General features: G+C 40.7%; 1 protein-coding gene across 5 annotated transcripts in view; it reads right to left on the reverse strand.

Moving 5' to 3' along the window:
- Positions 1 to 26,931, reverse strand: part of sema5ba (sema domain, seven thrombospondin repeats (type 1 and type 1-like), transmembrane domain (TM) and short cytoplasmic domain, (semaphorin) 5Ba) — a 211,324-nt gene that overhangs the window by 64,445 nt on the left and 119,948 nt on the right. For all 5 annotated transcript variants that reach the window (XM_085248887.1, XM_085248889.1, XM_085248888.1 and 2 more), the window contains exons 4-8: positions 25,614 to 25,713; positions 25,066 to 25,111; positions 1,517 to 1,579; positions 632 to 730; positions 312 to 525 (exon numbers count right to left, since the gene is read on the reverse strand). In XM_085248887.1, the coding sequence (XP_085105013.1) occupies positions 312 to 525; positions 632 to 730; positions 1,517 to 1,579; positions 25,066 to 25,111; positions 25,614 to 25,713 (522 nt within the window). The remainder of the gene's footprint in view (positions 1 to 311; positions 526 to 631; positions 731 to 1,516; positions 1,580 to 25,065; positions 25,112 to 25,613; positions 25,714 to 26,931) is intronic.

The following is a 26,931-nucleotide window of genomic DNA, read 5'->3' on the forward strand; positions in this document are numbered from 1 at the left end:
TTGGAGGATTTAAAAGCTCTAAAATGAACCCAAGAGCGCCAGTAACACAAGCTCGCAGCTCTGCAGCATAAGCATTTTCTGCACGTCTCTGCTTTTTCATTCAACATTTATGTAACAGAATTGAACAACGCCTCCTCCTTTTGGGAATTTCTGGTGGCCATATTTCACAAAATACTGAGTAGCAAAGTAATTAACTAGAATTTTAATTGGTGATGAAAATACTCATTATCTGAAGCACAGTTAAAAAAAGACACACTTAAATAAATGACACTCAAATAGGACGTCAGTGTGATCGTGCAGTGATTCTGTACCATTCAGCCATTTGGAGTTGTACTGGGCAGTCCGGAGTGGTGGCATGCCGCCCAAGCTCCGGTATATGACGGGGTCACGGCCGGAGAAATCGATAACAGTGGCGGCATACAGCTCTCCGCTCTCTGTCACCACCGCCGTGGAGTTGTGACGAGGGTCGTACGGGCAGCGGGCCACGCCATTCACGCTCTCCAGCACGCTGCTCAAGTTGCCCACCTGAATGCAGGGCACAGAAACGGAGCGAGACGGGCGGTGCGTTAAATCTGCAGCCTTTTCATTGCGTTTCGACAAAACCCGCACAGCCGGACACACACATAACTACCTCTCTGGCGATACAACGCGGCTGGAAAGCATTGGTTCCGCACGTTATGACCTCCGTCTTGTTCACCAGCAGGACTCTGACGTAGTTCTGACATTCGGTCTGCAGAGAAGAAGGAAGGGGGAGAACACTTTGGAAAAGTTGAAGTAGAGCAAAAGCTGAGGTGGTTAGCTAAATACTCTTGGACGTGTTGCTGAAAAGAACAATGGACCAAGTCTTTGGGTACCGGCCTGGCATGCAATCAAAGCAAAGCAATTCAGTGTGCAGCTTTTGCTCTTGTGAGTCTATTGTTCAGAAATATGAATACTCGTTTGTAACTGAATGGAAGCCTGTCTGCGACACTGACATGGGCTCTACAATAAGGCAAGAATGTGTTTTAATAAAAAGAATCAAATCTGCTTTAACAAAGGCTGAGAATGGATTTATTGGTCTTTGCGGCTAAGGACTGAGGTAATTGCGGTGATGCAGGTTTCGAAGAAAAATGATAGCCTGTTGTATATTTGGTATCAGTCTTCACTGTATAGACACTGTGAGAGGAAAAAAAAACCCAAAACAAAACTGTGGTGCAATTAGTTCTTACAAAAATCATTGAAGCAGGAATACTGATCGAACCAATTGTTATCAGATATGTTTGAGAGGAAGTCCTTTTGAGAGTCTCACCCAAGACTCTCTTGTGCACATTTTCTTTCCCTTCCCTTTTGCCCTCTCTCTTCACTGCAAGAAAAACAACACTTGATTGAAGGGTCTGAAATAGCTGCTCTGCACAGAGCCCTCCCATGAGGCCCACAAGGACCTCGCCACGACAGCCAGAAGATATCAAAATGGCCTCTCTGTAAGCCAGGCAGTGCTGACATGAAGTGTTGTAATTGGGGGCGTGATGGAGGTTACCTCTGTTTTGCCTTTGCTCTGGCAGGACCCCCTGGTCTCCTCGTCCGGTGCCCATTCTGTCGCCTAGGAAACAAAAACAAGAAGAAAAAAAAAGTCCGGTGATGACAAAAGAGGCCGAAAATCAGTCAGCTGAGTCCTTCAGACGCTTACAACAGTTACGCAACAGCACACTGTTGCTAATACTGTAGGCACGCTCAAAAAGATGCATGAAAAGACTTTAACCTCATTGCTGTTTGTTTATTGTGTAAACATGGCGACTGGCTTGGCAGCCCGGAGCTTATTCGAGGGTAGCGGGCAAAGCACGCAACGAGGCATTTGAAGGGCTGAGGACAGCATTAGCATGTAAATGGCTTTCTCTCTCTCTCTCGCTCCCTCCTTCTTATCCTTTCTTCTCTCTCTGAAAGTTTGCAGCACTCACCTCCACTCCACCACCTCCACCCTCCCACTGCCCAATTATATTCCTGTTGATGGGTATGTCTTGGGCTTAATTATGGATGCAGTACAGCAGCGCTGCGCGACTGCACTGCAAACACACTAATGCATGAGCATACACACAGTCTGCCTTGGCCACCGGAGCTGCTCTGGCTCTTGTTTAGAGGGGTTGAGAGATGTCCCTTTCTTGGCATTAACTGTACGGTTTATGAGCAGGTGCCAGAGGACCCCCCGTTATGTGTCACTGGCCTCATTTTACTCATCCTCCTCCCCATCTCCTCCTCTTCTCTGATCTCCCTGCCCAAGGAGGAGGTTAACTAAATGTAAAAAAGTCTGCCATTATATAGCAACAATTCATGTCTTTCTTATTCTCTTTATTTCCTTCCCTCCCTAAAGGATTAATGTCACGCAGAATTGATAATTATCTACATGTTGGGGGATTGCCAGGAAAACTGGCCAGTGGGACGAAGCTGTGACCCAACATTCAGCGAAGCCTGCCAACTGAGGCCAAACAAGAGTCAACATTAAACTGGGTCACAATTTCATTCGCCAGATGGAGAACTCGAACAAACTCCAAGAGTTAAAAAGGCAAAAACTTTGATTCATTGTGAAGCTCCTCTTAACTAAAACTTCTTTATGTGTAAATTTGTCCTCAGGTGACGCCATTTCTTTTCTTTTCTGGATCTTCATTTTGCTTAAATTAAAACTCAGTGGCAGAGACCTAAAACTGTATAGCCCTAAGACTCTGTAAAACGCTCTGCTGGGAGAATAAAGTTTTGACTTAATGATCTTTATTTTATTTTTTTCCAGATCCTCACTGCAAAGCGTGTAGCTCAGAAATAATTTAAGAGGAAATAAAACATTCTAAGGACATTTAATCAGAACTTAAGAGAACTGCCAAAACCATTCTGCGGACAAAATGTAGAGTATATAAATAGATCTCTTATCTCACAGATCATGGAGTTTATCAACTATGCTTTAAGGGATGGAAGTTCATGATTTTGGATGATTAGCCTCTGCATAAATTCTTGCTAATGAGTGAAAACGCCACACTGAACAGCGCAATCCGCGGCCTAACGAGCTGCTCAAACATCTGCACGTTATCTTGGGATTTCTTTTCTTGCTTTTATTCTCAGCTTATATTCATAGACAATTCACAACTGTGTGATTGTTTTTTTATTACTGTGGCAGAACAGTTTCTGCTGCCAAGACACTGCAGGCAAACAGTTCTTAATTATTTTAAATGTCATTCTTGATTCTTTTGGATGCAGCTTAAACCCCTGCTAGTCAATACTGTCTTTGTTAGCGACATACATCAAAGTAAAGATGTTTCTTGTTGTACAGATTCACACCCATCAATGAGTATTTGTTTACTGTGCCGGACGTGAATGTTGCTCATTAGCCTCGGCAGCACACAGCTAATATGCTCTACGCTACCTGCGCAGCGCTGCAACCGCAGACAAAGTTAGCTACAGGATCCCAAGCATTGTTAGAGATCATACCAGACTTAAATGCGACGAACACATTCACCACAGCAGCTTTATAAACAACTGTGTCGAGTTGATGTTACACACTGTGCTTTAAATGTCATGCTAAGTTTGCACAATTTAATTCCACTGTAGACATCTGGAGGCATAAAGAGTCGGGAAATGGGGACTGCTTTTGTGTGCGAGGCTGACTTTTACTGTCGTTCTTCTAATACAGCTTAAGGTAATAGTGCTTTAACCCCTGGGCCATTGTGAGGATGGTGGTAGATCGTTTCAGTTTGACGGTCGGGGTGAGGAGCTGAATCAAATGGGAAACACGCCTCGAGGGATGGATGCAGAAAGACAACACGCACACGTTAAGAGGAAACTGTGGTGTTCCTGCTCTCGCTACTCTGTTGCCAGCTGAAGAGAAAAAATGTTTGACATGTTGATGCCATACTTGGAACATCAAACTCAGATCTGTTACTACAAGTAATAAATCTGATGCTTTGATAAACATTATGCTAACAGTGGAACTCCAACCTGACCAACATCAACTATTAAAAAAGAGGACTAACAACTAGACAGCCACACCAGGTCTCCATATGATCATCAAAAGATCTCCCAACAAATATATATGTATAAAAGCCACTATAGGTTGTAGAATGAATAATGGAGAATACAGATGCTCCACAAAGATGTTGCTGCAACTAGAAACAGAGATGATGAAGGAGGATTAAATGCAAACAATACAGTTTGGAATTGATAAACTAAACGAAGTGTAAAAAACAGTTTTCCGTCAGAGTGGATCACCCTATCCCTGGCATCTTCCTCTTTCACACCCACCCTCTGCATCTCCACCTTCACTACATCCATGAATCTTTTCTGAGGTCTTCATATTTTCCTCCTGTGGCAGCTCCATCCTCAACATCCTTTGTCCAATATAGTCTCTATCCCTCCTCTGCATATGTTCAAACCATCTCAACTATAACTCTAACTTTGTCTCCAAACTTCTCAGCCTGAGCTGTCCCTCTGATATAGTCATAAATTCATCCATCCTGGTCACTCCCAATGAAAATCTTAGCATCCTAGCATCATGAAGTTATATTAAGCTCCTGCAGACAGTAAAATACCAGTAAGTGTGCTCTGGCCCGTATTGATAGTTACAGCTCATCTCCCTGTCTCCCACAGCAGCTCCCTTCAATTAACCTGCCTCAGACTGCCGTGCAGTCTGAGGCCGGCAGCAGGGGACGGCTATATAAAGTAAACTGTGATTAAAATGAAACTTGAGCTCCAGATACCGAACACGAAGCAGACGAAAAAGTGAAAATATTGAAAGTAGCTAATGTGCTCCGCGGGAGCTCAACTTTCGAGTCATGTCACTAGTGCTGCTGCCAAACAAGTATGCACGCAGTCAACAACCTGAAATCCACTTCCCCTGAGTACAGCAAACAGTGCGGCACCTGCCATTCAGAGAGCAGCTCCGCCCCCTCCACACTCCATCATTCTGCCCGTTGAAATGAAAACACTGCTCCTTCACAGCCCCGTGCCTGTCAGCCCATGACAGCCTGGGGACTGATGGGATGACGTCATTTGCAAACACACACATACACACACAAGCACAGGCAGATGGATGCCTTTGCGATGAATCATGGCTTGGAGCATTACCATCTTTTCTGCAGGGCCCCGTCTCCAAGGATCCCCATCGACTTAACCCTGTGACCTTCACCAGAAAGTGCCACCCTCCTTACCGTCCCCCCCTCCCCACCCCTTTCTCTGTCCATCTCCTCTTCTTCACACCACTTTGGAACAAAGCAACGCTCACACAGAGGCTGTGAGAATACCAGCTCTACCTCAACATCCTCTCCCTCAAATTCCTACACTCCATACCAAGTCCTGAATGGCCTGACTGCCATTTACCAAATGAATAAAAGCTACGCAATGTGCAAGCAGGAGAGGTCCCTTCTGCAAACAGGAAAATTATGACTACTTTAAAAAAAAAATTGACTTTGGAACCTAGAGTTTCAATTAAGCACAAACGCTGCTTTGTTAAAAATGTTCTTGCAGTTAGAAACAGTGTTGCCAACTTAGCGACTTTGTCGCAATATTTAGCGAGTTTTCAGACCCCCTTAGCAACTTTATTTCTAAAAAGCATATAGTCAAATATGGCAACTTTTACTGGTGTTATTAGGACGACTTATGACCACTTTTTGACATGAAAGGACGCATGGCTCTTACTCTCAACAAGCAGCGGTGCTACCGTGGGTACCTCGCCCGTGCCAAAGTGCTCACAGGCGGCAGATCATCCTCACACAGCAGTCGCCCCCAGCTGCTGTCAGAGCAGGAGATGTTCACCCCTACGCGTCCACACTGGAAATGAATGAGCGAAGCCGCTGCTCCCGCCCTGACTGTAATGACGTCAGTTCTTCTTTTACTCTTACTTTTTGTGGATCACAAGGTTTAAAACTACTTAAAATCACACACACTTTTTTGTGTGTCTATGTGTGTGTAACTCTGCTAGAGTGCCTGTTTTGGGTCACTTTTGCCGGTACCAAGCCCGGATAAAGGAGGAGGGTATTTAATTACTTTTTTTTTATTTTGTTATTTTTATTTTTTTATTATGATATTAAAAAAAAATTGCTAAAAGAATTTAATTTGTAGTTCTAAATATATTCTAAATGCATTTAGGGTGTTTTTTACTCACTTTATTTCTCTCTCCTACATGTAGGTTACAATTACATAAGCATGACCAATTATGCAAATTAGGCGATGATTTAGCCAGTTCTAGCATTTTTAGGATGACCAATAGCGATTTTCCTTACTGAGGTGTTGACAACACTGGTTAGAAATGACTGTGGTGCGTCTGTAGGTGTATACACAATACATATTCAATGTACAATGCTACTTTGAGTGGCCAGTTACCTTAGCTTAATTTAGCATAAACAACTTACATATGAGAAAACAACTATCCTGCCTGAGTACATCATTATAACTTGTTTTTTTCAAGCCAAACCAAAATAAATAAATAAAAAATAAACACTGTAAACCAGTTTACAGTGTTTAACTTTAGCAGTTAGCCTATATGCTTAATACTAAGCTAACTATGCTACACAGGTTAAATAGGCTAAACATTAGTAAGTTATTAATTTTTTCAAATAAAGTTCGCTCAAATGTCTTTATGATAAGATGTCCTGACTGTAATTTGAACTGATGACTTTGTGACAGTGAAGCAGCGCCAATAAAATATTATATTTCATGCTGTTAGTGATACTCAAGCAACAATCACCAGCTAATAGCCTAAAGCAAAATTTCATTAGCATGTCTAAAAAAAAATTATGCTACTCTAGCTCCCTTTTTTGTATGCCCCTGTTCCATAGTCACACTACAGGTACCCAAGGCTGATAGCCAGAAAAACGGGGATACAAACTACTTTCCATGTAAAAGTCACCCAGCATCCCAACCCCAAACTCCTCACCTAAAAAATTCCATATGTGGTTATATCACATTCTGACTCAGACCTCCTGCCAATTTAGGCGCTGTGCAAATGTCTGCTGGGTGTGCGAGTGGAGGCATCTGACACAACTCAATCACACTTCTTTTCTCACACTATCTTTAAATGCCAGATGTATGTTTTGCATCTCTGAAGTGTGACATCCACGTTTAGTGGTTTTTATAATGAGTTTTCCTTCATTTTACATTTCCTTCAAAATCCAAGAAGCAGGAGAGGAAATAGCTTTCCATTACTAAGACATTCATATATAAACACATTAAAAAATAAACAAACACAAAATTGCAATCACTGTCCTTGTTGCAGAAAATATCGCAAAGTTAAAGACCCATGTGTCTACTAACTTCCTGCCATTTTTCATGCTCACACACCCCAGGGCCACAGAGGCTTTATTATTTGCGCCTGTAGTCTCAGTTGCATGTTAGAGTTCATTTCCATCTATTAGTGGGGCCAGCAACCATGTACAAATCCCCACCATCAATTCCACCTCCAAACCTGAGCATGACACTCCATTTCTCCCAATTTTGTCTCGCCGTAGACACAATAGGAATATCTTGCCAGCGGCGCCGTTCTTAAAGGAGCAAAGACAGAGGAAAAACATGAATTTTTTATGGGCAAATAAAATTGCAGAAAATACAATTAGCAGCAAGATAGAGGATTCATCACTTTTACTGCATAAAGGTGGCAGCTGGGCTCGAAAATGAATTCTATTTTTACGAGAAATTGAGAGAAAAGGGGGGTGGGGGGGGGGAGATGGTGAGTGGGAAACGCTAATGAAGTAAAGAGAATCTGCAAGCGGTGGCGGCTGCAAATATGGTCTTTCCTGAAATGTGGTGCTATGTTGATAAGGCTGCCTCTCACTGACACACTGCTAACATCATGTGTGACAACTAATTATAACTCATGAATATTGTAAATAAGTGTGTCAGGGGAGTAATGGTTGTTTGAATAGGAGCTGTCTGACACTTGTTACAGTCGAGACAGATTTGTATAACAATGCAAAAGGATTGTTCCTCACTGTTGTTAGTTCAGTCTAGAAAAGCATTAAAATATGAAAAAAGAGCATCCCTGGAGTATTTAATATAGAGCCTAATAAATAAATACCTTTAACCAGCTACAGCTAAACCATTATTCAATATGTACATAATGGTTTGAAATGCAGAACGGCTCATTCAGAATAAAATGTTGTGTGTTGATGAGTATTATCCGTGTAAGCAGGTTACTTTACAGTCACAAAAATGTATTCTGTATTCACCACAGGCTCTTCCTCTAAATACTCCTCCATTGTTGAGCTTGAGGAGAGAGAAAAAAAATGGCATTATCGTACACTGATCGACTGTTGATCACGTCCCCTTGTTTCCACCTCTTCCTGCCATTTCAGGCACCAATAAATCACACCCAGCCCATACACTCCCAGACTTAATGCTTGACAGTATGGCCAGATTTGGCACAAATTGGTGCCCAGGTGGTGCAGAAGAAAAACAGTCAGCAGCTAAAATAGTAACACGGGAGCGAACACCTGTGAGCCGTGTTCGCAGGTGGGAAACCAGTGACGCATCATGCGCTTGCCTTTAACACTTGTCAGTCAGGCTTTTGATGTTACGTGACATGTTATGTTCAGCACTAGTAATGTATTTGCAACATTACTCTAACTGTTCCAGTTTCTGCATCAGTACTGGCTAAAGATGAGATCTTAAATAAATGCACTGACATCACAAGCAGACAATGACTGCCTCACTCAAAAAGCCACCTCTTCCACACTTTCCCTCTCTGATGTCCAAAGGTGACACGTCCTGATGCTTTGGGAGATAAATATTGCACTGGATGTTGAAAGGAAGCGGAAACTCAAACTCATAACGAGTACATTAGGTGTTCAGAAGTGGCATTGTGTATTTTGTCTTGCCACCAGCTTTTAAAAATCACAGCTTTAAAAGCTTAAATGCTTGTTTTTTCCGTCTCTCTCTCTGCTGGTTTTGGAAATCATACAAACTGCGACACTAAATTGTGAAATTGTTAGCTGAAAGCTATAAAGTGGGCAAATTTAACTTCTCAGAATTTTGACACAAAGTAAAAGATTCTAGTCAGCATATGGTTTCTTGTACAGTAAACGCGGGGTGTGTGGTTTTTATACACTTTTGGTTTCCATTGTACTCTGGATATTATTATTCTCTGAATGTACTTACAGGAAGTGCGAGACTGCTGTAAGCATAAAAATATGACCTGCGTGTGAAGCTGCCTGCTGGATGACAGGTGACACAAAAACGGATGCACGTCCATCTGTGTCATTCCTGAAAATGAAACGTCTTAGTAACTTGAGGAATGACCTGATTAATTTTCGTTGGCCAAAGGTCAAGATTACTCTTGTAAATGAACACCAGAGGAAATGGACTCTGGGATGAACTCAGAAAGTGGTGGTCAAAGATCAACGTCAAAGTTGGGTCAAAAATTAATTACAATTTGATCCCAAAGGTCGCTGGGACTTTATTCCCAAGTTTTGGACTGTGTAACTGCTCACACGCCGATGCTTTTTTACAGATTCACACATTGCTCAGTAATGGGTCATTTACATCAGAGGTAGAGTACAAGAAAGAAAAAAATACATATAGGTCAAAGGGCAACGAGTGTGAAGATTAATTCAGAGCCTTAAAAAAGAGACAAATGATTGGACACTAATGTGTCTTCATCACAGTCAAATAGTTGAAGATATGAGAAAAGCACTTTTAGCTGACCTTGACCAGGTGTCTAACTGTCATTGGGTATTTACCTGAATGTGGTTACAGTCTAGTGGATTTTAAATAAGAGTGGGAGTTACCACAGTCACTGTGAAAATGCCACATCCCTCACAATATGTCAGAAGTCTCTATTTAACTGCATATATTAGAAGGTGCACAGTGTCTTCATCCCGGTTTTGTCAGTCCTTGTGCCAATTTGTGTAGCAATATTTTGTTTCACGCTGCTGTTATGTTGAACCATTAAATATTAAAAGTGCCTTCATATGAAAAATAGTTCAGATTTGCTATTGAGCCACTTTCATTCCATTTGCACCCTGAATGGGGGAAATCATCCTTCAACAGCAAAATGCAAACAAAGGAATACACATGCATATTTACATAAAACACCCACAGGCTTGCATTCATGTATACAAACACAGACATATAGGATTTCCCCAGCTACAAAACCACTGATGAATGAAACACTATTTTCAGCAATCCTTTGTCTCGCGGCTCGATGTATCGCAACACTGATACACGGACACACCCACATCCTCTCCTTTGTGTTTCCTCCCCACACGCACAACAACGATGTCCATTCACAATCCCCCACACACGGACACACAGACACGCACACTTGTTAACCGAGAGCTCATCTGCTCATACCTCCCCTTGTCAAACTCCCCATTCTGACAGAGTGAAGCGGTGCAGCAGGAAGCCATTAACCTACACCTTCATCTACATACTGCTCGGACATGGAGAGCACAGTGCTGCCATATTCGGCACACATTTCAGGAATTAAATACACTTGTTGTCAAAGACATCTATACAAACACCAGCAAACACACAGCAGGAGCCAATGGTAATTCATCTGCAAATGCAAACCTACAAGGACTTCATGATATCTCGCTCTGTTTTGGCGTGAAAAGCAACATTTAGAAAGATTTACCAGTGTAATGTTTTCTTAATGCTTTTAACAGTGAAAAAAAATCTTTTGATACACAGCTACACACACTAAAAATGTGTGCAAATCATTAATATTGACAACACTGCTTGAGTTGATTTCTTGTTTGCTTTCATGCCCTTTAACAAGATATCAAATCAAGGATTCTTCTATAAGGGCTTATGTCAAAAAAAGATAACACTGATGCTCTATGATTTCTGGAGCATATGATTTCACTCAAATACAGGGTAGACAGAAACATTTCATTGTCCTTTTACAAGAAACTATTGTTCTGGTATCAGTATGAGGAGATTTCAAGAGACGCCTATTTCAAATAGTGCTGCACAGGGTCAGGTGTGTGTGTCAGGGATGAAGACCTACATGCAGACACTGATCAAAGGGATTTGGTGTTATTGAACAAGCTTATAGACACTTCAAAAAAAAGAGAACTGTTTTTTTTTTTTTACTAAATATACCCACCAACGAAAAAAATAAGACTGCAGCTGGTTAACATCACAGCTCAGATGGGGGTCCCAAACATGTTTGCATCCTGTCAACATGTCACTAGCATGATCCTGTATATGGATGTTTTTTCCTGTAGAGTGATGCTGTTGGCAGGTGCAGTCTGACAGACAGAAAACAAGGTTTGTGGATTTTTTAGTAATAAAAACCTGTTTTCTGAAATGAGACATTTCAGTTTTTTAGATGTTTTTAGGCACTATGAGCAACACAAGTCAAATACCATCTAGTTTCATTACATTCAAGAGATGGTAGATATTCCCCAGCAAACACATCCAAACCCACACTAACAGATCTACATGGAAAACCACAGACCAGAGGAAAGCCACATATATTTCATTTTCTGGTGAACTGTCTCTTTAACGTTATTTAAATGTAAACTAGATGTTTTGTAGTCATGCTCGTGGATATTTTATGACAGAAATTATTCAAGTAATGATACTGGGAAGAGGAAGCTTTTTTTCTCTTCTCCTTTGATGTTAATGCCGTGATGAATACATTGCTTGGTTCAGCATTTGTAACAGCCTGTATGTGGTTGCCCACTCGCCACGCTGCTGCCTCCTACTCACTGCAATTCCACACGCAGGTGAAGGCAGACAGTCTCTCCATGACCAGCCCACTAGCACGCTGGATTATCCCTCGTCTTCCTCAAACACTTAGTGTACTGTGCTTACCCGCACAAGTATGGTGATTCACGCAGGAACTGCATGCACTAACACAGTGTGCTGTTCAGCATGTGCATTGTATTATTTTTATCTTTGAAGTGGTCAAAAGTTGATTGTTAAAGAAAAGAAGCGACATTTAATCCATCCATCTGTTTTCCTAACTTCTTAACTATGAAAATAAGTAAACAACTTTGCAAAAACCAGTGACAAAAAACGATTCATTTGATACCACTGCAATACAAATTTTGTTACTGTTTCCTAGCCGGCTGGCAAAGCTGCAGCACATTACAGGGTGACAAGTAGCCCCCGTTTGCTCTCAGCTCTGTAGCTCACAGATTATGCCTGCACTCCGACAAAGGCCGCATCAATAATTAAATCTCCGTCCAAACTGAAGCCCAGAAATTAATGAAGAGTGTGAATAAAATCAGCTATGACTCATCAAATGCAGGGCAAGAGCGGAGCTTGATACTGTGAGCGAAACAGGGGCACGAATATCTCGGCTCGGTAGCTTAACGGCCATCCAGTGGCCTTCCATTCATTTTGAATGTCCCTGTTTTCTCTGTGAATCCAACTGTTTTTGCACTGAAAGCACTCGGACGATATTCAATTAAGATTTATTTATACAATATAACTGTAAAACAACAGGTGTTTTTAACGATGATACAATATTAAGGACAGTGCACAGCAGTGATTGGTGGGAGGAACTCTTTTTATCCAGGAAGAAACCTCCAGCAGAGCCAGGCTCAGGCATAGAGACACCACAGGATAAAAGACAAACTATGGGAGAGAAATTTATAACGCAGATGAATAATCATTGATGTGTACAAGGGAAGGTCAGTGTGTCTTCAGTCTAGCCAAAGGTCAGTTTCTCTTGTCCCAAAGGAATTTAGGCATTCAACAAAAACACCTACAACAACAAATCCAGACAGATGGGACGCTCCCAGCCATCTCTGTGGAGGAGGGATTTTTCATCAGACATGTCCTGAACAAAAGAGCAAGCAGCGACATTGACCTGTTGAATCAACTTTGCTCTCTTGACCTTGATTAGCTGCAGGGAAACTGCACACGCTGGGGCCAAACAACAGCGAACAGTCAAACCAGCTGCTCTCCCCTGCAGTAAACGGCCTTTGGACAAACTGGTAGGTTTAATCATCCAACCACTCGATTTTCCATGCAGAAAAAAAAAAAAGCTACATGTATGCTACAATTACTATCAATACTGTCAACTATCACAATATCAATAAAATAAAGCACATTTTCCTCATGATATATATATATATATATATATATATATATATATATATATATATATATATATATATATATATATATATATATATATCAACAGCAATGTGCTTTCCATAATTATCAACACATGATGTAAAATTTGTTGCACATACACATTCATATCCAACATGTCAATAAGACATCAGAAATTTGTGTAAAATAGACTAAAACACTGAAAATATATTCAGTGAGAAACAAGGAAAAGCTTAAAAAAACATATAGATGATCAATATAGTTGCTGATTCAACTTGATTCAGTTCATGAATTGATAAACTAAAGAAAAAATAACATGCTAAGGTCACATCGTCACGATTCAACAAAAAGGTAATGTGGCAGATTTGCATCGTCATTCGATTGCAGCATTAGCGAGCTACAAAAATCTATGCATTAACATCAAAGAAGTACAAACATTGGCCAAAACGAGAATAAATAAGAAGAAAACTGAGTAGAACATATATTATAAAGTCAAACTACACAGAGAAGACTGAGTGAGAGCAAACGCATCTTAGTTTAAATACAGATTACAGTGTTACACTACTTTGGTTGAATGCCACTGTCAGCCTGAAGAAACCATCATGTCACGCAGCGGGACGGCCACCTGGGGGTTTGCTCATCATCAGCTGGCTGTGGGAGCCCGAGCACATGGCTCAGCTCAAACAACCGCAAACACAAACAACATATCAAGGACAAACAATCCCAGGCCCTGAACACATGGGGGTGAGGGCACTCCCGCTTTAGAACTTCTGACATTTCCCAGCAAGCAAACCCGAGAAAAAAAACTAAAAGTCTCCGACTTGGAAGATAAGGACACAGCAAATAGAGGTAACCTTAAAGGAAAGTAAGTCTCAGGCAATGTGGTGAAAAGCCACAACGACCCCAGATTCATATTAGGGCTGATAGTCAGTGGAACTCTAGAGGGAAATAACTAAGAAGTATACTTTTAGGGAAGCGTGATATCACAAAAATGACACCATTGTCCTTTTCCATAACCCCTTCCTCCCTCCTTCCCCAGCCGCCCCATGCATTTACAGAAAGGCCAAACCAATCAGAGGGAAATTTGACTGTGCTCTGCCACATGGAACACTGCAGTTCAACGGCGGCACACCTACAGGAACACGCACAAAGCTCAGGAGTCAAGCTAAGCTGTTTTCTTGTGTCTCACTCCACTACATTTCCAGCCTTCTCCTATAATGTCTTGGTTTCACAATGGCGTGAGACTCCACTTCGGCATGACATTTACGCTCATTATAGTATTTTTAAGTGACGTCAGCACGCATAATCTTTGGAGTGAAGGGGCTGCATATTGATGTACACCCAGATTGTTCTATACAAAAGAAAACCAGCAGAGCAACACAATGAATGGGCACACGAGAAAGATTCAATGAAAGCATTAACCTGATAGAAAATGCAGCGACAGTTCCGCATCAGGAGCAAATACAATGTTCTTCTGAGGAGAAATGTCACAGAGACGCCCTGAGATTTATTTATTTTTTCCACTGTATGTGGGGTTGAGAAAAAGAAAAAAAAAAACGAAAAAAAAAAACAAGTGTGCAAAGGCAGAGGGAGCTATAGAGAAAGTAACCACGTAGAAATTGTGGAGTGGAAGGTTAAGGCAGGTGGAGACAGATACGCGGAGATCCAGACAGTAATATGGTGTTTACACATTCCACCTCCATGTTGCTGCTGTCTTATCTATGCAGGGATTATCTGATGGACTGACAAAGACCTCTCTCCTCCCCCTCAAATCACCTTCTTTCACTTCGCTGCACTAGCAGACATTGCAATTGGAAGAATTAAAGAATGGGGGGGTTGACTTACTCCTGTTGCTGTTATGAAACGCCTTTTTGTGCAAGTACTTTTAACTATTAACTTAAACAGCTCACACTGTCTTAATGTGAAGATATTTATTCTGAATGAGCTCATTCAGAAAAAAGGATATAAATGTCATGTTTTGGAAAGCTTATATTAGACTGATAGTCATAAAATGCATCATTCAGTATGGCCAAATAAATCGATTGATTGACAGGTAAGGTGAAGGGAAATAAAATCGAATAAGAGTAAACTGTTAATCTCACTTGCAAGAAACAAAAGCACATTCACCACTGTGTGAAAATACAAGTTTTACTCAAAAAGCCCATGAAAAGAGGATTATGCTGCAGACTGGGTTTGAGAAGCTTTTGTGGAAATGTTCATGTATCAGAGTGAAGCTTTGACATGGCTGGAAGCCATCTAGCCAGCTGCTGTGAATCCATGCTGTTGGAGGAAGCTCTTCCCTGTCAGCAGATTTTTCAGATCCTTCTTTAAAGCTTACAGGGGTTAAGTGTGTATAAATAAAAAATATTGGTAATACTCAGAGTAATCTTCAGACCATTTTTTTTGTACTTCTGTCTATTATTTTCATTTTTCAGAAAACTAAAAATGCTGGTTTTAGTCACCTGAGCAGGGTTAGAAATGCACTCAGTTCCTAAAATAACCCAAAAGTGAAACAAACAAACAAACAGAAAAGTCTTTTCAATCCTTCATATTTCTAACCGCAGTCCACCTCCTTCCAGTTTCCCTCCCTTATCCATTTTGTTTCCATATCATATAAACACTATCTCTGCTAGTGCTGTTACTCATCATACAGACAGGTCACATTGCAAAGAAGAAAAAAACAACAGTAAATGTAACAAATAAATACCAGGCTCTAGAAATAAGTGGTAAAAGGTTTATTATACTGCTGGAATAAGTCAAATAGAAAACTTGTTTCAACTTCTTCTTTCACAGTTTTCTCGCACTTTTAACACGTTTGCAGAGCACTTTGCAGTGTTTCTCATTTAAACACAAAAATCAACAGCAGACACAATCCTCTGCCAGAGCAGAGCTACCGCTGCTCCATGAAGAGCATTATCTCAGAGTCCAATCACAGCGTTCCTGAAAAGCAGACAACTTTACATGTCTTTTTCGCCCTGTTTTTCTACATAAGAAGGAAATGTGCTCTGTCAGAGCACATAACAGTAAGGTAAGAAATTTTAAGGGCAGACACAGTAACCCTGTCTCTGAACTTCACAGTCGGGAGCTGAGGAATCAAAACTGGCACACAGGTACATTTTAGGACCTGAAGGTTTTTATCTATATCAGTTGTCACGACATATTCGTGTTGCCTAGTAACCACTTACCACTAGTAATCCAGAGTATTCAGAATACGTTACTCTCATTGAGTAACGTAATGGAATATGTTACAGAATACATTTTGGGGCATGTATTCTGTAATCTGTAGTGGAATACATTTTTAAAGTAACCTTCCCAACACTGATTACATTCAATCACTTCACACACTAAGTTATGAAGTCAGGTTTACTGTATTTGTAGACTTTACCATAAGTTTCATGTCAAATAAATGACTGTATGAATGTACTTAAGGCCATGGGATTCAAAGCCATGTAAATGAGTCCAGCCTGCAAAATCCTCCTTTATCCAGCATGTAATTTTATGTGTTTCTCAAGTGCATGGTTTTGACATGTATAGGCAAACTATAAGGCAAATAGGGTAAATATGTTGGGTGTATATTTGACAAAATCTTGCATAACGATTTTTCATTACATACTTTATGGGGGTCGCCAATGTTTGACCGATGAGTGGAGTGGTACACAAATTTTTTAGACAGTTGATGGTTGACATGGTATTTCAATTATACATAGAAGTAAATACAAATATACTTATAAACAGCACAAACATATCAAATAACAAAGTGGTGTGGGCATGCATTAATAATTAATATATAACTGTAATAAATTAGCAGTTTAGCAGTATATTTACTAGTTTATCATATCAAAAAAAGTCCTTGAAGGCACTTTAAACACTTTAAATCTTTTTTTAAAATCTGCCTAAAATATATGACTTTATGATTTATCATTTAAATTAAAGAAAAAAGATGACCAGTTAGACACACACATAAGATTGGAATTGGAAGCCTTGTGACCTCGTGACTGTTACTAGTTACATTCTTCACCATCTTATCACAAAAGGCTAATGCCGGAGCCTTTGAAGCTTTGACCTTGCTAGATAAGGCATATCTCTAAGTGCATGTAAAAAAAAGGTTAAAAAAATGAAAGCAGGAGAAAAGAGATAAGTCAAGTGCAAAAATAGGTAGAGGTAATTATGTGAGTATGTATATTTGTGAGGAGCGAGCTTCAAGCAGTAGTATGTGAAAAAAAAAAATCAGAAGAAAGGGGCGATCCATCCAAATATTTGGTATTATTCTTTGGCTTTGTGGTCTTGTACAAATATGTTAGCGGGAGACAAATCAATATTCTATCTCCTGTTAGTACCTTGCAGCATGTGGAAGAAAGAAAGATCTATCTAAACAGGGGTCTGCTTGTGTTATTTTCTATTACTCTGAAACTACAAAAGAAGGTAAAAGAAAGGGAAGAAGGATAAAGAAAGATGGGGACTGGTGAGGATTTATTCTCATTTTGGGCATCAAAAGTTTGCCCATCAAAAGTTGCTGTTTTTTCTTGTGTAGTTGTACTGATAGCCCATCCAAGAAATCTGTGCTTGAGTTTTGATGAGCTAACTTACTACATATATATGGTATGTATGTAGTAGCACTAATTAGCAGTTACTGTGTGTCTATGCTGTGCACCCATAGATTATATGGCTGCACCGTCCTGCCAGGATGAATATTAGCAAGCATTAGCTTGCTAGCTAATGCTAGCATCGTTAGCATAATTTGAATTAGCACCTAAAACGCTCCAAAAATCAAGTTTCGAAGAATGAAGATGACAAATCATGAAGACACATTTAAAGCATCAAAACCTTGAAAGTATCATAACTAGACTTCACAATACAATGGACAACTTACTGCTGGCTAAGTCCATCTTTAATATGCGGTCTGTATTTGCAACGCAATTACCTGAAAGCTCTTTCCCCCCTTATTTTACAAAGGTTGCCACATTCCTAAATCTCAGCATTATTGTCATTACTGATCCTCACCAGTTACAGCAAATTGATCCTGTTACAGGTGGAATTGACAGAATTCCACCTGTAACAGGTGGAGTACATGATGAGAATTCCTCATCATGTACTCATATATTTGAACACTATATCTTCTTTAAGCAATTTGCCACTAAAAGCACCAAAGCACACACGAGGGATGATATAAATGTAGCTATAATGGAGCCATTAGTGAGAATAATCACTTTGAAAAGCTCACCTGCGCTCACCTGTATAATTATGATTGGATATACTGTAAAAATGCAGCTGGTAGGCAAATGATGACTGATACTGAAACATGAATGCAGCTGTCAGTGCCACACAGTTAATGCATGGATGACAACATAAACATAGGGAAAAACCCAATTCTATGCACACAATAAATTGTTAAAAACAAAATAACTAATGGCTGTGCCAACATAACACTGACACCACTCGAGTCGTATTCTCATTTTAGATAAAACTCGTGGGATTAGCTGGTTCAGTGCAGTTGTCAGATTATCTGTCTTATAGGGCAATGGGGAATTATTCCAATTGCTTATTCATCCATTGAACAACAACAGAGGGTGTGGTGTGGAAGAGAAATCATCTCTGAACACTTTGAAAGCTCTCCGTGGGTATTACCTGTGTGGTTATTCTACACTGGCAAAACTATTTCATATGACTCCTTAGAGGCACAGAATCTCACTAGAGAAACATCCAGAGAGCTGGAGCACAATGAAAGCTTGTCACCTCCCTCACACCCTCTCTCATGTTCACTCCTCGTCTCTTCCTCATTTGTCTTCATCTCGGCTCTGTATGTGTGATTTTTCAGAGTTGTTCTCTTGGTCTCTGCTTCTGTTTCCTCATTCGTTTTCTTCCTGTTATCTTTGCGGTCTTTCATTCTCTGGCTCCTGCCCACCTCTTTATCCCTGGCTCTCCTCATCTTTCTTCTCTCCCTCCTTCTCACTCTTTTTCTCCACTGATTGCCTACGCATTCATTCTTCTACGCTTCCCTGCTCGCTAATGCCCGTAGCAGGTGTTCTCCCAGGTGCCTGAACAGAACAGGCTGGGCTGAGCCTTTAAAAGACCTGGCATCAGCACCTCGGCAGTCCTCCCCCATCCCTCTAGTGTGGTCTATCTTCAAAACCCTCTGTGACTAAAGACTGCAAAGGTGGAATTTACACACTTGTCCGCCTCTCTCCACACACGCAAACGCAGATGCACAGTCATGTAAACTGAGAAACTATTGCCAGTCCTTCATCTCTCCTGTTTGGGCTCACTGGCCATCTTGGCTTCAGGTGTGATGCAGGTCGTCTCGACTGGGCGGGCTCTCTAATTTGATACTGCCCATTTAATGACATGCAAACAAGCTGCAGTCTCTTATAGGGGCACACTAAAGAGTGAAGCTGATGCCAAACCAGGGGAGTGATATTGACACCGGTGTGTGGTTTCAGACCACCCGCTTAAAAAGCCCAGGCCAACCCGTCCATACCGATGAATGGGAAAGTGGAGAATGCAGCTTTGTAACTTGACTGTGATCGGCCACCCTCTTTGGTTTGCTTTTCAATCAATCAGCAAGTTATTTTGGAATAAAGCGTCAGTATGACTTTCATTTGCACTCCGTGGATGTTTTTCTTCTTTTTTTTTTTAAAGGAAAAGTCACTCGTGCTTTGTGTCCCGAAAGGCTCGCTCAATTTCTGCAGGTCAGCCTGGCTTCTGAGCATAGCTGCTGCCATTTATTTTGACTACGGTTGATAACACCATCAAAATAAGGTCAAATCTGTAGCTTTAGAGTCCAAGGTCTGGCGTTAAACAACCTTGGAAAACTTTTTCAGAAGAGATTAATGCTTTTGTCTTCAAAGTCTGAATAACATGCTAGGTATAAGAGAAGGCTAGAACACAGTAGCTTTTGTTAAAACGCCCTTTTTCACGTCTCTCACTAGAGGTTTTAGACAATTTCCACATATAAAATTGTAAAAATAATGCATAACCATGACTTATTTCAAGTGGCCTCATAAAGACACAGAGCTCACACGGGATAGAGACTTTGGTCTGACATTTTCACTCCCTGCAGCATGCATTAAACACTGCACAGAGGTGGCAGGCATCCTGAGCTCTATAGTCAAATAAAGTGGATGCTGTGGCTTTAAAGGTGTTAATTAAGCAGCAACACTGGTTGAGATCCTTGCAGGGAAAAAAGCAGAGATTGTACTGGCATCACAGAGAGAGAGCCTTATTGAGAGCTTAAATCAGTTGCTAAATTGTAAGAGTGCACTGAACAGGTGCTGCAGAGAGTGGAATACATCACACATGAGCCACCGTGCAGTGGTGCAGCTCTATTTCTTTGTCTATTACTACCTTGTTAAGAAATGGGTCAGATAAAACACCTCACCGATGTGCTGTGCAAGACGATGTGTTATGATGAATTTTGTTTTGGCCTCGGAGTGCAGTGCAGGTATTAGGCTTTTAGTGCATGAAGAAATTCTCAAGCTGAACTGAGCACCTGGTTGGAATGTTATCAGCCCATTAAAACGCCATTATCAATTCTCATCACTGCCATATAGGCATTGCCTGTAGGCGGTATTTTCCAACTAGTAGGCTCAGTAGGCCATTATCAAGTCATTTCATGGTGGCAGCACAGATTTGGCAAAAAACGACAGACTTGTTTCTGCTTTGAAAGAGCAAAAATGTCTGTATGAGGAGGTTGGATAGATAGCTGGGACATAACTTTCATCCAATCACCCAACAAAACCACCAACTGGAGCTTAAACTAAGCTTTGGGCTCAGTTAAAGTTTCATTTTTTTGTTAGAGTTAGGCAGAAGAACATCATTCAGGTTTATAGTCACCCTTTCACAAGCTGTGAAAATGTTTAAATTGCCAAATCACAATATAATCTGGGTTACTCTTCACTTACTAATGATCAGAAATGGCAGAAAGCTTCTGTCCTACCAATAGTTGCAGGTCAGTGTCTGTGGAGTGGTAACAACACAGATACAAGTGGATGTTGGGATTTTCAAGAGGTTAATTATATTAAAAATGAAGCAGACTGTGATGAGGATGTATCACGATGGCGAGCAGACAACTGAGCTTATGTCTGGACTGAATTAAATTAATCCAATGTTCTCTGGCAGGTGGTTTGGATATTTACAGCAGGCCTTGTATCACTGGTTCCGGAAATCTGCACGTAAAGCCTTTCTTACTGAACCTCAGGCTCGGACTGGGAAATGGGAGATTTTTTGTATTTTTGTATTTTTTTTATTTACTTATACACCAAATGAAAAGAAATATTTTGGGATGCCGCCCTCCTCTGCCTTTTTGGATGGCTTGCATTTTACTGGCAAATTAGCATGGGGGGTAGAGACCCTCCTCTCTGCTTCACTGGGCAGTTTGTGTAATGCTCACGTTGATTTCAGCCTTGGCATCACAAATGACACCTCCGCATTGGCCAGAGTGAAGAAGGATCTACCTCATTTAGCCCTATAGCTCACAATAAGCTGGTGATATGTGTGTGGGTGTGTGTATGTTTCAGGAGAAAAGCAGACTTTGAGAATTTAGGCAGTATGCGCCACTGTGGTTATTTCTGTGCACGCTCACAGCAGATGCATGTGTGTATGCTTCCTTACATGTGATAAGGATGGCAGGTGCCTTTTTTCAGGACAAAGAGAACAGCTTCATGGAACTGCAGAGAACAACACAACCCGGGTACAAACAAATGAAAGCACTCATAAGTCAACTTCTCTCTTCCACAAGTAGACAGCTAGGACACGCAGACAAAGGGCGCATTGATATCGGCAGTGACACACGGGTGGCAGCTGTACACATCATGTCATTCAGTTGTGGTTGCTGTGAAAGGAGACTCTGTCAGACAAAGTGGAGTGTGGTGATGTGCTTAATCCTGTGTGGAAATGTAGTGTAAAAATAATTCAAGTTTTTGTTATAGAAATAATAACAAAACTGATGCTGCAGAGTCAACCGTTAAGCTAGTCTTGCTTAACTTTTTTTGGATACACATTATAAGAGAGTCGTGGTACTGAACGAATCCAAACACTCAATACATGTTAATAAAAATGTTTACAATGCTTTGGATGTAGTAAACACATATCGCTCCACTTTCACCGGGCTAACACAGGGACGACTATTCACACTCATGTTCATACCTGCAGAATTGTAGGATCACAGATTAACCTGACATGCATGTCTTTGGAAGAACCCCGAATATCCGGAGAGAGCCTACGCAAGCAATGGGAGAAAAAGCATAATCCACACAAAAAAACCCCAACAAGGACTCTCCATCAACCACTGCAGCACTGTGCCAACTACAAAAACAGGTGGATTACTTTTTTCTTGGCTTCCCGCATCTATGATGTGAATTAGAATGGCATTTGTGAAATGCTGAAAAGGGATGAGCAAGACGTGTGGTTCAAAACAGGTTTTTGGAGCAAAGTTACCAAACTTTTTAGGCTTTAAAAAAAATAAAATTATATATTGTAAAGTTATTATATGTTTGCATTGACCGTAGAAACAAATCTCATAACAGGTGCACTTTGGATCACAAAGAATATTTGCACTCAGCAGATGCATTTCTTGTTGTTTTTCTTGGTTGGTGGGCATAAAAACTGCATTGTGATGTCACTACCATCATTTACATAATTAAGGCTTAAAGTGCATTAACCTTAACAGCAGCAAAATATGCATTGCTATTTATTTTGAAGGCGTGGAAAACTTTGGCAATCTCCAAAGAAGATGTCCCGCAGTGGTTTAAAGCATGGAAACTGTGCACTGCCTGGTTTTTGTACAATGCCTATTTTTCTCTGCTCAGTGACAGTGATATACCGGTTTAGATTACACCGTCCCATCGAGAATTCAGGGCTTGTCATTTGTGATGTGTGATGCAACTGTATGGCAACCCTGTGCCCCAGAGCTAACACTCCCACTGATACCAAAGCTACTTTCCGGCACAGCACTCTTACCACCACAGGCCTTTCAGAAAACAAACCCATTACACCCACAGGCTGAGGACACACAAAAATGCACGTGTACACACACACAACACAACCTTAGGATTTGATTATATCCTCTGCAGCGTGGACATATATATATATATATATATATATATATATATATATATATATATATATATATATATATATATAGAGAGAGAGAGAGAGAGAGAGAGAGAGAGAGAGAGAGAGAGAACGCACAACACTGGATACATCTGAGCTGGATATATCACATATGATCACCACAGTGTTGATGCCTTGTTGAAAAACTGTCATATGTAGTAACAGTTAGGTTTCGTGATGGATTATTTTGCACTACTTGTTTGGTCGTAACCTAGTTGATAAGCTGTAACGTAAAATGTTGCTCTATGTTATTATGCAATAGGATCCGACTACAGGAAACTTAGCAAATTCTGGGACTCTGATGAAAGCGAAAGAGAAAGGGACTGCCATCCTGCTGCTTTGTTGCTCCCAAAGTTTGTCTCATTAGCACAAAATCTTTGAAGTATCAGTAAACATGCTCTGTTTAAAAGTTAATCGAATCAGCAATACACAACTGCTTTTGGAGGCTTAAAATTGAGGCTCTTTCTGTTAAGCTGTTTAAGAAAATAGATGGATTGATAAAAAAAACTGAGGCATGTATACAGAAAAGAACATGTGGCTTGTTCAGGCAGAAGACAGAGTAGAAGATACTTCAATAGATGATGTTGAGCGTAGAAGACGATTTTCATATCCAATGAAGCGTCACAGCAAAGCTTCTGTACCTCCACATAGAAGATCATTACAAAAATTTGGCCTTATGGTGCGTTCCAGATCCCAGTTCCCAGCCAGAATTTCCATCTGGAATGCCACCTCAATTTGGATTTCCCACTCACAACGTCAGAGCAGCCCCACTAACCCCGAGTTGAGGATCCAAGATGGGAGTGGTGAATGTAAACAGTAGTAAAACCTTTATTCTGTCCTGCCACTGTTGTGTATTTGTAACTCACTAAATAAGCCATACACAGAGAACTGACCAGGCTCTACCCGTGAAAGTGCTGGAGCGATGTAAACAAGTATTATGCTGTACAGCCAGAGATGCATGAATGGCTCTACCTTGCCAAGAGGCAAAACAAATCCTGCTTTTCTTTTGGTTTTCCAACCTTCCTACTGGAAAGCATTAACTAAAAAAATAAGTCAGTGTGTGTTGAAAGGTTCAAAGTCCTATCCCCCTTTGGAAATTTGTCAGTCTTTACCTTTCTACTGGAAACACTACAATATGCTGTTTTCGGTTTCCATATGAGTCATGTAAAAAGACTGGGAGCAGCGGCCAGCAGTCATTTAGGCTCGACTTGTTGCTTTAGTCTATTATTTAAAGGACTATTACCACATAATCTGCTTACAATACACAAAATCTCTGTCTGTGTGAGTTTGTTTCTTTGTCTGCCAATTCCTCCCACACAATCACGAGTTGAGCAACCAAAGCTGCCACACAGATACGTCTTGGGCCCCTGAAGGTTCTCAACTATATCAGATACTATGATATCATCAAGTTGCCTAGCAACGCTCTAGCAATGGGTTAAAAAGGCCTGTCTGCTTTTCACATTTTTACCTATAACACTTTATAAAAGCATCTACATCACACCATAACATATAATTTATATCCAAATTATGCATTATATGTTATGACGCCTGCTGGTTGCTTGGCAACCCTCTATCAACAGGCTAAAAGGTTGTGTTTTTTTGTCTTTTTTTGTACTGCATCATTTTTAATTCAAAACAGCCACATGTACCTGATATCCAACAAGCTAAATTATACATGACAATTTCATCATGCTGCCTAGCAACTACTAGGCTAAAGTGACCCATGACCTACAACAATAAAAGCATATTAGCGTTTTCATTTCCTGGCCAACAGCATACACAGCCTAAACAATGCTGTAGCAATAACATGTTGCCTGACTAATTCATAAACAAGAGAAAAAAATGTGAAAATAAACTTGGCGAACATATATAAAAAGAGTGAGATAGCGCCCAAAAAATAAGAATTTAAAACCACAGGAGAAAAAGCAGTACACTTACCTGTATCAGTGACAGGTTACTGAGGTCCAGTCTGAAAAGGTAGTTTCTGAATTAAGAAGAAAGGGAAATGATGTAAGTGACTGGCTCAAATCCAGCAAAATCTATTAAACAATGCAGATGAAGTATTAGAGACCAGCTGTCAGGTTAACACAAAGTGGATTAAAGCACAAACTGTACTGCCCGTCACTCTTGGGCAATTGTTTTCTGTTAGTATTTCAGTCTTTGGTTTTACACTTTTTTGTGATCATGTATGTCTACGCTTTTAACAGGGTCAATCCAGACAAAACTTGAACTCATATCATGCCAAGAGAATAGACACACACACACACACACACACACACACACTCTACTGCGGCGTGACATATTTCTTCCAAATCCTTTGCTCCTGCCAAATCCAAAGCTTAACTTGGTCCAGCGAGGCCTCAGCAAAGCACTTTAAAAGCGTCATTATCCGAAAACCGCACTGTATGAGTGAGTCAGAAAGGGTATCACATTCTCAGTAATGTGCTCTGTGGGGTGAAAAGCTGAGTGGATTTACAGTTTCTTACCTGGCACCCACAATAAGCTCATTCCTAGTCAGGTCAAGGGTGAGCTGGGAGTAGTCTCTCACACCAGGGTGGGAGAAGGATGAGATCCACGGACTGAGCGCTGAGAGAGAGAAAAGGGGGGAAGGTTAGCAGAAGATAAATCATGTCGTGAGATAAAAGCAGTGACATTTACAAACAAAACTCATAAAAGGGTATAGTTTACTAATGCACGCAAAAACCTTTCCTATTTGGCATTTTATGCACAAGTGTAGGTGTTAACAGCGATGGTTAATTGACCCGATGAAAATCAAATTTATTAAGCAAAATGCCAAATGTTTGCCAGCAACAGCCTCTGTAAGTGAGGTTATTTTATGATGGCTTTCATTATATTTTAACTGTTGCTCAGACTAAACTCTGGCAACACTGCACAACTATAGATTAGAAAAATGTTAGAGTGACCAATGCACCAATTATGAATAAGACACATTCATAGTTGCAGCTGAAGTGGTAAAAAAGGGCACCAAACAGTGAAGGAAAAGCTTCCTGCTACGTGACGCTGTCTCCTACAGAGCGGGACAAAGTGTCCAGGCCCCATCAGGCAACACAACCCCGATCCAACCTGACATTCAGACAAACGCGGCTCTGTGTGGGGCACGAGGCTGAAATCTCAACGCTGTATGAAACTGACATTTACAAATCAAAATTTTCAGAGGGGCCGCCTGGTGGAGCTTTTAATGCCACACTCAAAACTCCAGGAAGAAAAAAAAGAGCATTTTCTCTACGAACTTTGTGTGGGCCTTTAAACGATTTCGCCACATGGAAGTTTGCGGGGCTTAAGGGGGATTTGCTATGTTTCCGATGCTGTAAACGACATCACAGTTGTTAGTGGCAAATGAGATTTCTTGGAGCAAGTTAAAAAGGCGTGTTAGACACATTTGAGCCATTTCCACAAAACTAGTCCAAAAACGGACAAGGAAAGAATCAGTAATGATGTTAAGCAACTTTATGGTTGTCCACTAATTTTCTGTATCAGAGAAAAAAACGTTCATGACCATTGCATGACCCCCCACTGAAAAAAATAAAATAAAATCTTGATTTTCTCCTTCATCAGGGAAGTGATCATCAAACATTTAAAACCTTAAAACGTTCATTTTCTTCTAAAATTAAAAGTAGCTCATAAAAGCTCCAGGCTACGAGTGAGAAACTACATCAAAGTGCTGGAAGAAGTTGCCAAGAACAGCGAAACAAGTCTCCATCACGTAAAGGAGATACATTTTTAGGATTGATGGGAGCCCATATGGCTCTGTCATCTGCAAACATATCCAGAGATGCGAAAAAC

This window comes from Mchenga conophoros, linkage group LG16 (genome assembly GCF_057382185.1).
Source record: "Mchenga conophoros isolate Kocher_MC1m ecotype Shallow Benthic linkage group LG16, M_conophoros_male_GT1.1, whole genome shotgun sequence".
Classification (NCBI taxonomy): domain Eukaryota; kingdom Metazoa; phylum Chordata; class Actinopteri; order Cichliformes; family Cichlidae; genus Mchenga; species Mchenga conophoros.